The sequence below is a fragment of the Fragaria vesca genome, linkage group LG3, assembly GCF_000184155.1.
Source record: "Fragaria vesca subsp. vesca linkage group LG3, FraVesHawaii_1.0, whole genome shotgun sequence".
NCBI lineage: Eukaryota > Viridiplantae > Streptophyta > Magnoliopsida > Rosales > Rosaceae > Fragaria > Fragaria vesca.
Genome location: NC_020493.1, coordinates 20,829,941 through 20,844,939, shown reverse-complemented (window position 1 = coordinate 20,844,939; position 14,999 = coordinate 20,829,941). Strand labels below are relative to the sequence as shown.

Here is a 14,999-nt window from a genome sequence, read left to right as displayed (position 1 = left end):
AGTTTTCATCAGTAGGTTACCTGTTCAACCTACTTGTGTTTTCTTGCTTCCGCTTGTGTTTAGTAGCTCTGAATACTTTAGAATTTTTGTATATTATGTGATATTCTGAAGCGTTAAATTAAGAGTGTAATATGAAATTTTCGAGTTAGGGTTGTCCATCTGCAAGGGAGATTTTCTTAATCTTTTCAGTAAATTTTCCTTGGAGGTGGTCCCCGCACGACTTACTCTGGGTTTCAGGGTGAAATTCGGGGTGGGTCGTGTCACTGATAGTTCGATTGAGGGATATAAGGCTCGATTGGTGGCGAAAGGGTTCACCCAAATGGCCGGTATTGATTATCAGGACACCTTTTCTCCTACTGCAATAATTATTTCTGTTCGGTGTTTACTTGCTTTGGTAGCAGCTCGTGGCTGGTCTCTTCACCAGCTAGATGTCAATAACGCCTTCCTACATGGCGATCTCGATGAGGAAATATATGTCTCCTCCACCAGGGCTTCGGAGACAGGGGGAGGAAAACATGGTTTGCCGACTTCATAAGTCGTTGTATGGTCTGAAGCAGGCATCTCGGCAGTGGTTCGCCAAGTTTTCAAATGCAATTCGCTCAGCTGGCTATGTACAATCAAGAGCTGATTATTCTTTATTCACCAGAAAACAAGGCAAGTCCTTCACCGCTCTTTTGATATATGTTGATGATATTCGAATTACTGGCAATGATTCTGCTAGCTTTGATGCACTTAAGAAGTTCCTGCATGGTCATTTTCGTATTAAAGATCTTGGTGACTTGAAATATTTTCTTGGCATCGAAGTGTCTTCATCTGCGCATGGCATCTTTATTTCACAAAGAAAATATGCTTTGGAAATTATTAAAGATGCAGGGTTATTAGGTGCTGCTCCAGTTGATACTCCCATGGAGCGTGGTTTGAAATTATCTCATAAAAGTGATTTTCTCAAGAATCCATCTCAGTACAGAAGACTAGTTGGGAGATTGATTTATCTTACAGTTTCAAGACCTGATATTACTTATGCAGTTCATGTATTGAGCAGATTTATGCATGAGCCACGCAAATGTCATATGGAAAGCGCTCTTCGTGTTGTGAGATATCTTAAGAGCGCACCTGGTCAAGGTTTATTTTTCTCTTCAAATAGTGACTTCAGATTGTGTGCATTCTGTGACTCTGATTGGGCAGGTTGCCCTATTACTAGAAGGTCTACTACGGGTTACTGTGTTTTTTTAGGCTCTTCTTTAATCTCATGGAGGTCAAAACGGCAGAAAACCGTTTCTCTCTCTTCAGCAGAGGCTGAGTACAGGGCTATGGCAGGTGCTTGTTATGAGTTAACTTGGTTGAGATTTCTCTTGCAAGACTTGGGCGTGGTGCACCCAAACCCAGCATTGTTGTATTGTGATAATAAGGCAGCATTGCATATTGCTGCTAATCCAGTTTTTCATGAGAGGACAAGGCACATTGAAATGGATTGTCACTTCATAAGAGATAAAATTCAAGATGGTTCAGTTGTCACAAAGTTTGTCAATTCTTCACACCAGCTTGCTGATGTTCTTACCAAGGCTTTGGGAAAGGAAGATTTTATTCCAATGATTCGCAAGTTGGGAGTTCGAGACATTCACTCTCCAACTTGAGGGGGAGTGTTGGAAAGTCAATCATGGTATCTTCTTCTCTATTACGAATATTCTCTGTTAGGAATGTATATATGTGTGAATATATGTTTCCCAATATGATTCATAATTGTAGGATAGTTTCCTAAGTTAGATTACATTGTTCATTGTATATGTATTCACGTTTCTATCAATGAAATTATTCTAGCCAAATCATATTCTTTTCAATGACGTACTTCGAGGATTATATGACATCTTAGAGGAACATATTACTGTTTACTGAAGTGGTTTCATTCCAGGGTTTCGTTTTTATATTACATATATGGGGTTATTTTGTAGTAGTGAACTTACTCCAAGTCTATAGCTGACACGACCCACCCCGAATTTCACCCTAAAACCCGGAGTAAGTCGTGCGGGGACCACCTCCAAGGAAAATTTACTAAAAAGATTAAGGAAATCTCCCTTGCAGATGGACAACCCTAACTCGAAAATTCCAAATTACACTCTTAATTCAACACTTCCAAACATCACATAATTATCCTTCAGAAATTCTACACATAATATACAATAATCCCAAAGTATTCAGAGCTACTAAACACTAGCGGAAGCAAGAAAACACGAGAAGGTTGAACGGGTAACCTACTGACGAAAACTGGCAGAAATGCGGGTGACTATGCCTCGTCTCCTACTAGATCCAACCCGAACTCTGCAGACTGGGCAATTTAAAACGAAGGGCCCAGGGGAAAACATTTAATAACGTTAGAGTGAGTGGACAAAAATAAAATAATAAATAAAATATTTATGTTTCCCCAAATTAATTTCTAAGGAAAAATCGAATGCATGCCGCAAGCGATAAAACTTTTATCTCATAAGGTGGACAGACACATATGGCTAGCTAGCATTTATATACATACTCTCTCATAAATACATATTTATATCCACCGAAAATCCCATTTTCGGTAACTCTCCAAGAGAAATAAAAATCGTCAAATTAAAATGACGTTAAAATATTCCGCAACATTAATTGTTCAACCATGAACTATAGCATGCATTTATTTAAAATAAACGTCCACTCACAAATTAGGCCTAAGCCTGACGTCGATCTGGGGCCTCGTCTGCTCGAGCCTCCTCACGTCCTGTTCCAAATATAATATTAATTTCCCAACCAATTATCCAATATTTAATCAAAATAGGCAAAATTACCCGAGAGCCATAAATACGCTCATCATTGCCTAACTTCGATATTCTTAAATCGGAACAATCCGAACTTAAATATCATACTCAACAGTCGTAAATACAACCTCCCCAAAATACGACTTAAATCCTACAGCCGGATTCTACATTAATTGACCGCCAAAAATACCAAACTTCGGAAATTCACAAACCTATCAAAATCTCATCCAAAAATTCCATAAATCACATCAATATACTCCTCTTAATATTCCACACTTAAAACCCTAAAAATCTCCTAACCGGCGGCGGCGCCGCCGGCTGCTCCGCCGGCAGCGGCGGCCGGAGGCCAATTCCGGCGACCTCCAAAACCTATGAAATTTTGACAGAATAATCTCCTCATCATGCTCTACAACTTTCCTGACCAGCACATCACCCAATTCCAAGCCTAACTAGGCTAATCGAACAAAAACATCCTAAAAACCTTAGAAATTTCAACTCCACATTTCTCCTTACCTAGCTCAAGAGGGAGTGAGCTGATTGGAGGGGTTGTTGCACGGGAGGAGGGCTACAAAACGAGCCAAGGATCACTGGTTTTGGTGGCCGAAGGAGGGAGCTCCGGCGAGAGAACCACCACGGCAGCTAGCGGCTTCGGGCGACGTTTCTCTCTCACGGCGGCGCTAGGGGAGCTGCTACCGGCCTAGAATGGATGCTGGGTTGGAGACCGATCGATTGGGACCGGTGCGGCGGTCTGGGGCGGCTGGACGGCGGCGGTCGGGCGGCCGGAAGGTTTGGCTGCGGGAGGACTCGGGGAGAAACCGGGAGGAAAAGAGAGGAAAAGAGAATGGGTTTGGGCCTCACACCCCAAACCGGTCCATCACCTATATACTACCCAATTCTAAAATAAAACACCCCGAAAAATAATACCCGAATAAAAATTACCTTTTACTAGCTAAAATTTACTATTTTTACCGTTGACATAAATTCTCCCACGAATAATTCCCCGAAATTAATCGTCCCTTTAAAACACCTCTAGGGACCGATTACACTATTACCTTAATGACGGAGACGGTAAAATTCTTATTATAATCAAGTTAATAAATAAGGTAAAAATATAAGGGTCGGGATGTGACAATAGCTCCTTACGGTTTTGGATCGATCCCAATCAATGAGCAACTACCAGTAAATTAATCAACTTAAATGCAATGAGCACCAAGAGTAATAAACACACAGTACGTAGAACAAGCTAGTCTTCCGATCCTAAGCAATGTGAAGTAACGAAAAGGCAAGAAGAATGTATTAAACTAAAAAGAAAAGAGAACAACTAATTAGTAGAGGCAAATTTTAAGTAAAACTAGATAGTAAAGAACAAATTTAAAAGGCATATATTCGTTTACGTACCCAAACATATACGTACACAAGATAAGAACCTGGGAAATTTTCTTTGAAATTTTGTGTCAATTACATTGAGATTAGTCTTTTTGATTCCTTAATTAATTACTGCTGAGGATAGATTTAAACGGTTAACTTTAATATGTACTTGCTGTATAATGTAATAATAATAATGATAACTTTTAATTACTTTCTATCTCTTTGTTTGTTTCCCTGCAACTCTAGCTGGCTATCATTCTCTTTATAATGACAGTCATGCATCAGCAAGAAAGAAGAGAGAGGGAGAGAGAGTCTCTGAGAGAGCTAGGGAGAGAGACAGAAAAGCCATGGTATCCAAACAGGTGCAGAAGAGAGCGCCAGTATACAAGAAACTTCAATCCCTTCGTTCCATCTCTAACTCTCCTGCGGTATTTATTCCTACTAGATACTTCTCATGTTGTTTCTCTTCAACAATTAGCTAAATTAATTTCCGCGAAAATTCTGATATTTCTCTACAGTAGTATTCAATGGAGGAAAAAAGAGCCCTAATCAAGTCACAAATCATCATCAACAATCGCTAACCTTCTTTTTCTTGAAAGCTTGAAAATTAAGTTTCAGTTCTCTGTAATCTGTCTATCTTAGCTTCGATCGATCTTTCTCAAGGGTACTTCCAGACTTCATGTTAGCAACCTTACTTTACCTTATCCAATTTATTTCTGTGTCTATATATATATGTGTGTGTATATATATATATATATATATATATATTTATTGAAAAACTAGCTAACCTCCACTAATATTCACAAAGCTTGAAAAAAAATTGGATATGTAGCTAATTAATTATTAATGTACTAATTTTCGTTAATATGAATATTTCAGCAACTGGAGGTTGAACCTCGAGAGGGGGACCAAGCAGGTTTTCAAATAAAGATGTTCACAGAAAAGAGTTGTAGTGGGTTGCTTGTTTTCGTATTGGAAGCTTTTGAAGAGCTAGGCCTTGATGTTCTTCAAGCTAGGGTTTCTTGCTCTGGCAATTTTCTTTTGGAAGCAGTGACCACGATTAACAATGTAAGCTTATATTTTTTTTATAAGAAAATGTAAGCTTATATAAAACTGAATCTTAGTTTCATATCCATAATCATCACGTAAATGTCGATAATATGTAAGATATCTCTCTAATTTTCTTGCAGGATAACCAAAATGGTGATGATCATCACAAAGATGCCGAGGTAGTAAGAGAAGCGATGTTGCAAGCCATTCAAAGCTGGAATGAAGTTTCCCAATAAGAAATGCAAACAACTCTCATCTTCATTCTTCATAGCTTGTACCATTATCTTATCTTTTCTGCCATTACTTCCTCGCCCTCTTGGCCTCTTCACTAGCTAATGTTTTCTAGCTCTATCATAATGCGGTCATTAAATTACAGGGCCCATCTAATGAGAGATCCATTTTTTTGTTCATTTCTAAGGATAATAACTCACCATTAGATCTGTTTTTTAATGATCTTGGATAGCTGAGATTAAATAATAAATTCAACACTTTCTAACAAACCTGAGCCGTTCAACTTTATTAAAAGTAAATCAAAATTTTGGACGACTTACCGATCACCAAATCTTCTAAAAACTTGTGGAAATGATCTACTCATATAGACCTACAAATTGAACGGTGGAGATGTAATTTTGTGATCGGGAAGTTCATCAAATACCTTATCCCTAGAAATGAACAAAAAAAATGGATCCCTTATTGGAAGGGCTCTGTATTAAATCATATATAGCTAGGTCATATTTTTTTTGTTCTTCTTAAATGATAACTTTATAGATAGCTAGATATACCCGGACCTGAGATTTTCAGACCTGAGTCGAACTCTTAAAGTTTGGCCATTTAAATGTCGTAAAAATTTAGTTTTTTGTTTTTTGTTTGTTTGTTTGTATGAAATTTTCAATGAAGTAATGTTATAAACTCAAAATCTAACAACGAACAACATGTAATTGTCTTTAATCACCTCTAGTTTATCAATTAATTAAGGAACCTTAATAAATGTGTCACCAACAATTACACTCAATGAAAAGCTATAAAAAACAAAATCGGGGCCCAAAGTCGATGGGCTCCTTAGACTACACTTAGGTCCGGGATCATATATCACTCTATTAGGGGAAAGAGACCTTGACCTTGGTAAGTTGGTATTGATATGAAAATAAAAGTAAAATTTCGTTTACCGCCAAAGCTCCAAGTGAATTTAGTAGTGTTGTCGTAGCCAATTCTAGCTATCCCACATTGTTGCGGTAGCCAATTCTAGCTATCCCACATCCCATACCAAAACAAATAGATTAGTAAGATCGATCGCTATATATGCTAAGGTACTAATACTTTTAGTTTTATCTTTACTTTTGATATTAATCTCTTTGGTAAGTAAATAAAGATCGTACGATCAACTAGAGAGAATTCATGAAAAAAAATAAAAAATAATGTCGGTGAGCTCTGACCTGCTACCTCGAGTCGATCTTTTGCATACAAAAAATTATGGATTAATGATCACCTTGCTCGCTTCCCAATTCCCATCGTTAAAAGCATGCATTAAGGCTTTCATCCACAACCTACATGATAAATCTGATAAATCTTATAGCTAGATAACATTCGTATTATCTTATCGTGTTGTTTTTCAGCCATACATACATAGAATCCATGATCAGAATTTTGGTCATTTGTGTATGACTTCATCCAACGAGGAATATTATCGATACTCAAAAGGGTAAGCCTAGATGCTTCATCAGCTTTCCAAACTACTACCGGTTTTCATGGACGTCCATTTTGAAAGAGAGTGTGCTTTGTACATATCACGTACTAGCTAGAAGCCAAAACGTAACTCTGAATAACATGTGCTGTATTAGTTGACGGACGATTAGTTGATCCAGAATTATACCATGGTGGTGACATATCATAGATAGTAAAAAATAAAAAGCAGCTCCCATGTTTAGGCCAATTTGCTGTCAAAAAAAAGTTTTGAAATTCAACTGCGGTTTATTGATTCTTTGATTTATTAATCCTTGAAGAAGAACTGCATAACTAAGGAAAATTAAGAATGGGTCTATGAAATTACATGACGATATATTTTTTTTGAGGAGAACATTGGACGTAAGAAGGATCAATGCCTCGCTCACTGAGCCTATTCCTCGTAAGAACATTGGACGCGGCTCTCCAAACACAAATCTTCACCTTTGCCAGAACCGGGGCTTTCCAAAGTTGTGATCTCGGGTTTGGACCAACGTCACCCTCCTCCAACACTCGCCTACGAGCCAAATGATAAGCTGATTTTACTGTAAATTTACCTTTTTTGTCTTCACCCCCCGATCACAATGAGCCTGAGAGCTTATAGGTAATTCCAAAAGTTTGTGAACAATGGCGGGAGGGTACAGCTCATTTAGGATTTTTACATTCCATGTACCTGGTTCGCTCATGAGTTCGGAGACACAGCGGAAGCGTTCATCTCGGAATGACTCCAAATGCTCTCCTTCTAACTATGGATCATGCCAAATATGACTATACTTGGAATGTATTGATGGATATTAACAAGGATATCATTATATGTAATATGTTAATTAGGAAAGTGTAGGAGTTTCAAAACTTGCGTTTCCCTAGTCTCATGGCGTTCCTACAATCTCCAGTCCTTTTCCTAGTTTGAGCGGGAGATTTACAATCTTTAGCTCCTTTTCCCTGTTTCACTTGGGTTTTACAATCTCTACCCTCCAGGCTTCAATCAATGGATTATATCAAAAAGGAAAGAAAATTCAGAAAATCTTCTACTTACCAAGAAAGTGAATGGGCTAAGATCTTATTCTTACTGGTTGAAGTACTTGCCAAGAAGATGAGTTACTTTCCCATCTTTTGTAGGTATAATCAAGTTCTATATATACAATGCCTAATATGCTTTCGGTACCGGTTCATGTCATTGCTTCTTCTCTCGTCTTCTCTATTCTCTATCTTCTCTATCTTCAGAAGTGATTGTAGCAATCAGTTAACATACAATGACGACCGGAGGCAAGAGCAATCTGCTGCTGCTGCTGCTATGCACGTTTCTTTTTCCACGGTTTGAAGTCAATGCACTATCCTATGACTACTCGGCCAGCATCGAGTGTTTGGAAAACCCTCACAAACCCCAGTATGGTGGAGGAATCATCGTAAACCCTGAACTAAATCACGGCTTGAGAGGCTGGTCTACTTTCGGTAATGCAAAACTCCAGCATAGAGAATCACAGGCAGGCAACAAATTCGCTGTGGCTTGTAACAGAAACCAACCACATGCTGGTATTTCTCAAAAGACTTATTTGCAAGGAAACAAGCTTTATACTTTCTCTGCTTGGATACAAGTGAGTGGTGGCAGAGGCGTTCCGGTAACAGCTATTTTCAAGACTAGTTCTGGATCATTCATCCATGCTGGTGCTATTGTTGCAGAATCCAATTGCTGGTCCATGATGAAGGGTGGCCTAACTGTGAATGCATCAGGCCCGGCTGAGCTTTATTTTGAGAGCAAGAACACATCGGTTGACATTTGGGTTGATAGTGTCTCGTTGCAACCGTTCACCGAAAAGGAGTGGAAGTCTCATCATGATCAAAGCATTGAGAAGAATCGAAAGAGCAACGTGAGAATCCAAGCAGTTGATGCAGAAGGAAACCCTCTACGGAATGCCACAATCTCCATCCAACAAAAGGCTCCCAGCTTCCCTTTCGGATGCGCTATGAACAAGAACATTCTCGCCAATACTGCTTACCAAAACTGGTTCACTTCAAGGTTTGGAGTGACAACTTTTGAAAATGAAATGAAATGGTACAGCACAGAAAATTCACAGGGGAAAGAGGACTACTCGGTGGCTGATGCCATGCTTCAGTTTGCTAAACAACACAACATTGCAGTCAGAGGCCACAATGTGTTCTGGGATGATCCCCAGTACCAACTTGGTTGGGTTACATCACTCGATAAACATCAACTGGCTCTGGCTGCTTTCAAGAGGTTATATTCTGTCATGAACAGATACAAGGGCCAAGTTATCGCATGGGATGTCGTTAACGAAAACTTGCACTTTGATTTCTTTGAAAGTAAGTGGGGTAAAAATTCTTCAGCCATCTTATACAATTGGGCGACTAAAGCTGATGGAGAAACCACCTTGTTCATGAATGAATTTAATACCATTGAGGAGAGCGAGGATGGAGACTCCACCCCGGCTAAGTACCTTCAAAAGCTTAGAGATATACAAGCCTTTCCCGGTAACAACAACTTAAAGATGGCAATAGGACTCGAGTCTCATTTCAGGAGTCCTAACATTCCTTACATAAGATCTTCTATTGATACTCTGGCTGCTGCAAACCTGCCAATCTGGATAACAGAATTGGATGTCCAAAGCGGTCCGAATCAGGCATGGTACTTGGAGCAGATCATGAGGGAGGTATATACTCACCCTAAAATTCAAGGAATTATTATTTGGGCAGCATGGAGACCAGAAGGATGTTATAGAATGTGTTTAACAGACAACAATTTCAAGAACTTACCAACTGGTGATGTTGTCGACAAGCTGCTAAGTGAATGGGGTTTGAAGGCTGGCTTCGCCTCTTCTGCTACAACAGATACTAATGGTGTCTTTGAGGCCTCCCTTCCCCATGGAGATTATGAAGTGCAAATCACTGACCTGGAATCTGTGAAAGTTTCTAACGCTATGGTTCAGGGATTGAATGTGGCAGCAAGTTCCAGTGCATCCCAACAACCATTGCTGGTCCAACTTGCTGCATAAGCCTTTTTGTTAGGGATTGTTCTGATTGAAAATTTGACTGTTTTTTTTATGGAAGCTTACATTGGTATTCATATTGTGGTGAGTACTATTGAGTTTATTTAAATTGAGTCTGAATGAAACTAGAATATGAGTTTTCGAATCTAATTTTAGTACTTGATTACGTTCTTATAGAAACAGTACAGAAATATGTTTGTATCTCATGTATTCCCAAATTGAGTCTATTCTATCTATTTATGAAATAGAGATAGAAATATGATGCCCTGAATTCAATAAACGTTTTAAGAAAGCTAATGTAGGTAGGTTTTGTCTCTCCCTGAGGAGTATTTCCAATCATGCCACATATGCACTGCAGTCATCTCATGATGTCTGAGATACAGAATATATATTATCCCCAAAGTAGCTACTAATATCAGGCAGATCGGATTTGATGAATATATATATATATATATATATTATATTGATTTGTATTTGTGAATGAATTCAGCTGATTAAACCATCCAGCAGATAATATAAAATCTATACATCTGCAGGTTCTCTCAACCGAAGAACTGATATCATTACTTGAAAGTATAACAAAATGAAAACCTACTCTTATATGAAGGTCACATACTTGAGAGATCTGGAAAGTTTGGATGAGGTCCATATCAAACTAACATATTGGTTCACTCTTTTCCCACTATCATCCACCTGCATTGACAGTTCCTCAGATAAGTCTGATAGACTTACAACAGTTACACACATAATGATTAATAATGAATAGAAGATAGATCTACCGAATGCAATACATGAGACTACAAGCATCGGATCTTATTTTCTATTTGATTCCTTAGATCATAAACACAGTACAAGTTGGCTGAAAGTAGGATGGGAAACTGAGGAAATTAAACCAGTTGAAGTTGGCCGAAAGTACCTGGGCAAACAAGTCACGAAGCATTCATATATAACCCCAATATTCACAAGAATAAACATATTCACAACAATAACCAGTTATTTTTATATCAGTAATTTACAAGTTAAATGCAGAGACTTTTTCCTTGTTAGTGTTCACAATCACTTGTAATTATCATATGGAAATATAGGACGTATGATATAAAGTTGAGGCCTATTCCACCATGATATTGTACTGGAGAAGAATCTATCCAGCATTGAATTTATATATTTGACAATAGAGAATGGGTTATACATTAATGGATTAAATTCATTTTACCCTCATGAGGTTTCGAGTTGACCTTATTTCAGCCCCCAATCTCCTAATTTTGAAAATTTACCCCCTGAAGTTTCTAAATTTCATCAGCTTTGCTTATTCGCTAAGAATCCATCAAAATTGAACGTTAATTTTGACTTTTTAGCTCACTTTTAGGGCTAGATCAGTCGGTTAACGACAAAAATCACACTTTATTTCCCAATTTCTAAGATTTCATGTTAGCATTTAACTTTCAAATTGGACAAAATCTTAACAAATAGGCTAGACTGATGAAAATTAGAAACTTCAGGGGTAAATTTTCAAAATTGGGAGATTGGGGGCTGAAATGAGGTCAACTCGAAACGTCAGGAGGGTAAAATGAATTTAATCCTACATTAATACATCTAAGCCATAAAACCCAAAAGGGTTGGCGACAAATGGCATTGTCAACCTGACCAGTACCACACACATACACTAAACCTGGGGAGATAAAATGACATATATGAAAAACGAGATATCTACACTTGTTGATCTAACTCATAATGGACTGCAAGGTATATAGGCTGAGACTGCAAGACAGGCCTCAAAATCAACGATTGCAAGACATGCCTCAAAACCATAGTTATGTTATAGCTTTACATCTGCTAAAGCAACTTCAGTTTCTCGATTTTGAAAGAGAATGGATCTGACAAAACAGAATTCTAAACATGCTCCATAACAAGAGATTATATCTTTTACATAAACCTGAGTTATATGTAAACCGATCAACATGCCAATTAGCACAAGTATTTGTGACGGTAAAGTCATCATGTACTTCCGTAAAATGTTCATCTTTCATCTGAATAAATGTTACTTTGAGCAAAAAGCATACAAACATTTGATGTCAAAATGGCATAATGAATGGTGTGATTCATTCATTTGTAAATGTAAAGGAAAACATACAAAAAGTGGTGCTCCTTGGCGAATCAATTGCTGATGGCTGAAGATTGATTCCTTCAGATAAAAGTTGACATCCTTCAGTAGCATAAGCCTCCACATCATTTAACATCTTCATTAGTCAGGTCAAACTGCAATTCTCCAGACTCTCATCAATCTTTAGCATAAGGCTTCATGAACTAGGAAATTAGAAAAACACCCTTCAAGGTTTGTATGTAACATCGAAACAACCAAATGAGGAGGTGCAAATGGCTGGAGTTCTGCCCCTGCCAGCTTGCCCTGACACAAACAGGTAATTACTGATCAATAATCACTCACAATATAAATGGACGTATTAATGTACCTTCTCTCATTACTATAGGGCTGATGCATCACTCTCAAACTTTTCCTTCCACACTTTCCAAGCATTTCTGACTTCATCCAATTCTCTATCTGGAATACCTGTGTTTCTATCCAGGTTTTCAATCCATTCTTGCCAAGGATATCCTGAAGGTTCTAAGAATTTTGCAACTTGAGGCAACATCACAGATGTGAAGAACTCATCAACCTGTTTGATAACTTCTTCTGATTCGACCATTGCAATCATTTCAGGTCTTTTTACATTTCCAGGTCTTTCTCTAATTGAAAATCTGTTTCCTCTTAAGATCAAAACTTCAGATGGGGCAAGGGGTAGGATTATCCGTGAGAACTTAGCCAGTGACAATGTCAGAATATCTCTTGGGAGTAACTTGCGCTTCACGGCCACAGCAGTCCCAACCATTTTGCGAATCTGGTGAGTGTGTATACAGATTAGTTTTATTTAATGAGCTGTCCAGCTAAGAAGCAGCCAACGACTGCAATAACTTATCTATAAATTATGAAGATGCAATTTGAAAAAATAAATGATGAAATTAGGGTAAAGCTATAACTTACTTGATGTAACATGAAAGATTCTCCCCATATGGAAAGCTCAACATACTCATGCGTCAGCGATTTTTCAAGCTTTCCGCAAGAACAGCGAAATATCTTTCTGAAATGGGAAGCACCGATTCTATCACTCTCATCAGGTTCGTATAACCATTTTGCATAGACAACTGAATCAGTACTTTTCTCCTTCAGAACATCTTCCTGCTTCTTGCAAGCGTGCAGTAAGATTTCATTCCCATTGCTGGACATAGAAGAATTTTGGTTCAGTACCTCAGTTTCTGATGAATTTCTTCCCTTGAACTTATCTTCATCATCACTTCCCTCAAGCTCGGATGATGATGCCTCAACAGTTGATCTTTCTGTTTTTGACATATTACGGTATATTGGTGATTTCTTTCCAGGAAGTTTCATCCGGTATTTAGATCGTATTGTATAGTTATGAAAAGGATGTTCACCCTGCAAAATGCATTCACACAGATAATTCAGAGTACAGAGACTCAATTAGGTGCTTTAAACAATCAACTCCAATATGAATAGAAGAAGCTTTAAACTTACATCAGTATAAGAGACATAACTATGAGAGAAAAAAACATCAAACCTCAAAAGCATTTAATATATCATTGAAGTCTGCAATGTGATCCTCAATTTCAGCTGCGCTGAAGTGACTTTTGATTCCAATAACATCAGCAGGAAGGAGGTATGAATACATACGAAGATTGCACTCCTTTCTGGGATCAAAGCTCCTACAACATAGGCAAACAAATTGACTGTTGAAAAACACATTTGTAGAGTATAAGCAAACGCACACCATCATAATGATATGCAATCCAAGGAAAATCCAGGTTCAAATTTTACTAATACATGCAATAATCATATAGAGTTATATCCTGGAACAATCACATCATTAAGGAAAAGCTTGTCATCACTCCTCTAAACACCAAATCTATCTCTTTTTTCCATGGCTATCAAAATTTGTAATTTGCAGAAGAGAAATGATAAATAAACTCAAGGTCTCACCTCTGCGCAGGTACAGCACTAAAAACCTTGATATCACGAGGAAGGTAAGAGTTGATGTGATTCACAAGAGCAATGCCATAAGGGTCTCCATCCCACGCATTTTCAGGAATTTCCATTTTCAACGATATCATTGTCGCCAAGGAGTGAACCTAAACATAATAAAAATCACCACACCAGCATTAGACGCGATACCAAACAATATCAGTACAAGTAACAATATCAAACAGAATTCAATCATAAGCAAGTCTTACTTACTCCCTTATCGGTTCGGCTACTTCTGGCCCACGAAATTTTGTTCAGGTTGCCGAAATTACTCTCACGAATACCACCGGCCTTGAATATGGCAGTCTCCAGTTCCTTCTCAATAGCTACATTTCAAAATCACAATGCTAAGCTGATTGACTCGATTTGGTGTTGTTTTTACATTCCTACTTCATCTACATTCCATATTTTGATTCCTCTGATCAGTAAAAGAAACAAACTTTACATTTCACACCAATCTAAAACCAATTTCCCAAGAGAAATTAACCACCACAACTAACTGTAATTAAGGTAAAAACATGAAGAAGCAAACTTACTGGATATTGAAGGGTCGTCTCTTTGAATTTGCAGACCTGAAACGAATCAAAAAAACGCATAAAGCACTGAACTTTAGAGCATCACATTATCATCAACATTATTCAAAGTTCAAAACTGACCTCGGTAATCGGTGCCCACATACCCGACCCGGAGAACCACTTTCCTCTTCCGAACCGATTCCCATCTTTCAGCGTGAGTTAAGCTTTCTTCGGCGGTGGCAGCGGAGGTAGAGCAGCAGCAAATAACGTTCAATCTCGAGGGTATTTTCGGGTATTCATAACGCACGCTCCGGTGCTTCGGCAGCCAAAGCGAGAGCGGGAGTCGCAGTAAAGACATAGCCATTTTACAGAGTTCCACAAATTGGAAGAAAAAATGGAAGAGTTTTGAACACAAAGATGGAAAAGACAAAAGTGTCCTTAGGCCCATATATGAGGCCCAAATCGGTAT

The 14,999-nt window shown here is 38.2% G+C and overlaps 2 protein-coding genes and 1 non-coding gene across 3 annotated transcripts; 2 read left to right on the top strand and 1 right to left on the bottom strand.

Annotated features, from left to right (window-relative positions):
* Positions 1-5,036: 5,036 nt before the first annotated feature.
* On the top strand, positions 5,037-5,558 carry LOC101302535. The gene is made up of 2 exons (XR_184284.1): positions 5,037-5,219; positions 5,342-5,558. It is a non-coding gene; the product is annotated as an uncharacterized LOC101302535 (transcript).
* A 2,615-nt stretch (positions 5,559-8,173) lies between these two features.
* On the top strand, positions 8,174-9,931 carry LOC101308755 (endo-1,4-beta-xylanase A-like). Its single transcript, XM_004295985.1, has one exon. It carries the CDS (start codon positions 8,174-8,176, stop codon positions 9,929-9,931), a length of 1,758 nt encoding a protein of 585 aa, XP_004296033.1.
* A 2,030-nt stretch (positions 9,932-11,961) lies between these two features.
* Positions 11,962-14,894, bottom strand: LOC101308454 (putative tRNA pseudouridine synthase-like). Its single transcript, XM_004295984.1, has 7 exons — positions 14,672-14,894; positions 14,552-14,587; positions 14,229-14,341; positions 13,974-14,122; positions 13,555-13,699; positions 12,963-13,412; positions 11,962-12,819 (listed from the first exon to the last, which is right to left on the bottom strand). The coding sequence occupies exons 1-7, from the start codon at positions 14,892-14,894 to the stop codon at positions 12,406-12,408; spliced, it is 1,530 nt and encodes a 509-aa protein (XP_004296032.1). The 3' UTR covers positions 11,962-12,405.
* Positions 14,895-14,999: the final 105 nt, after the last annotated feature.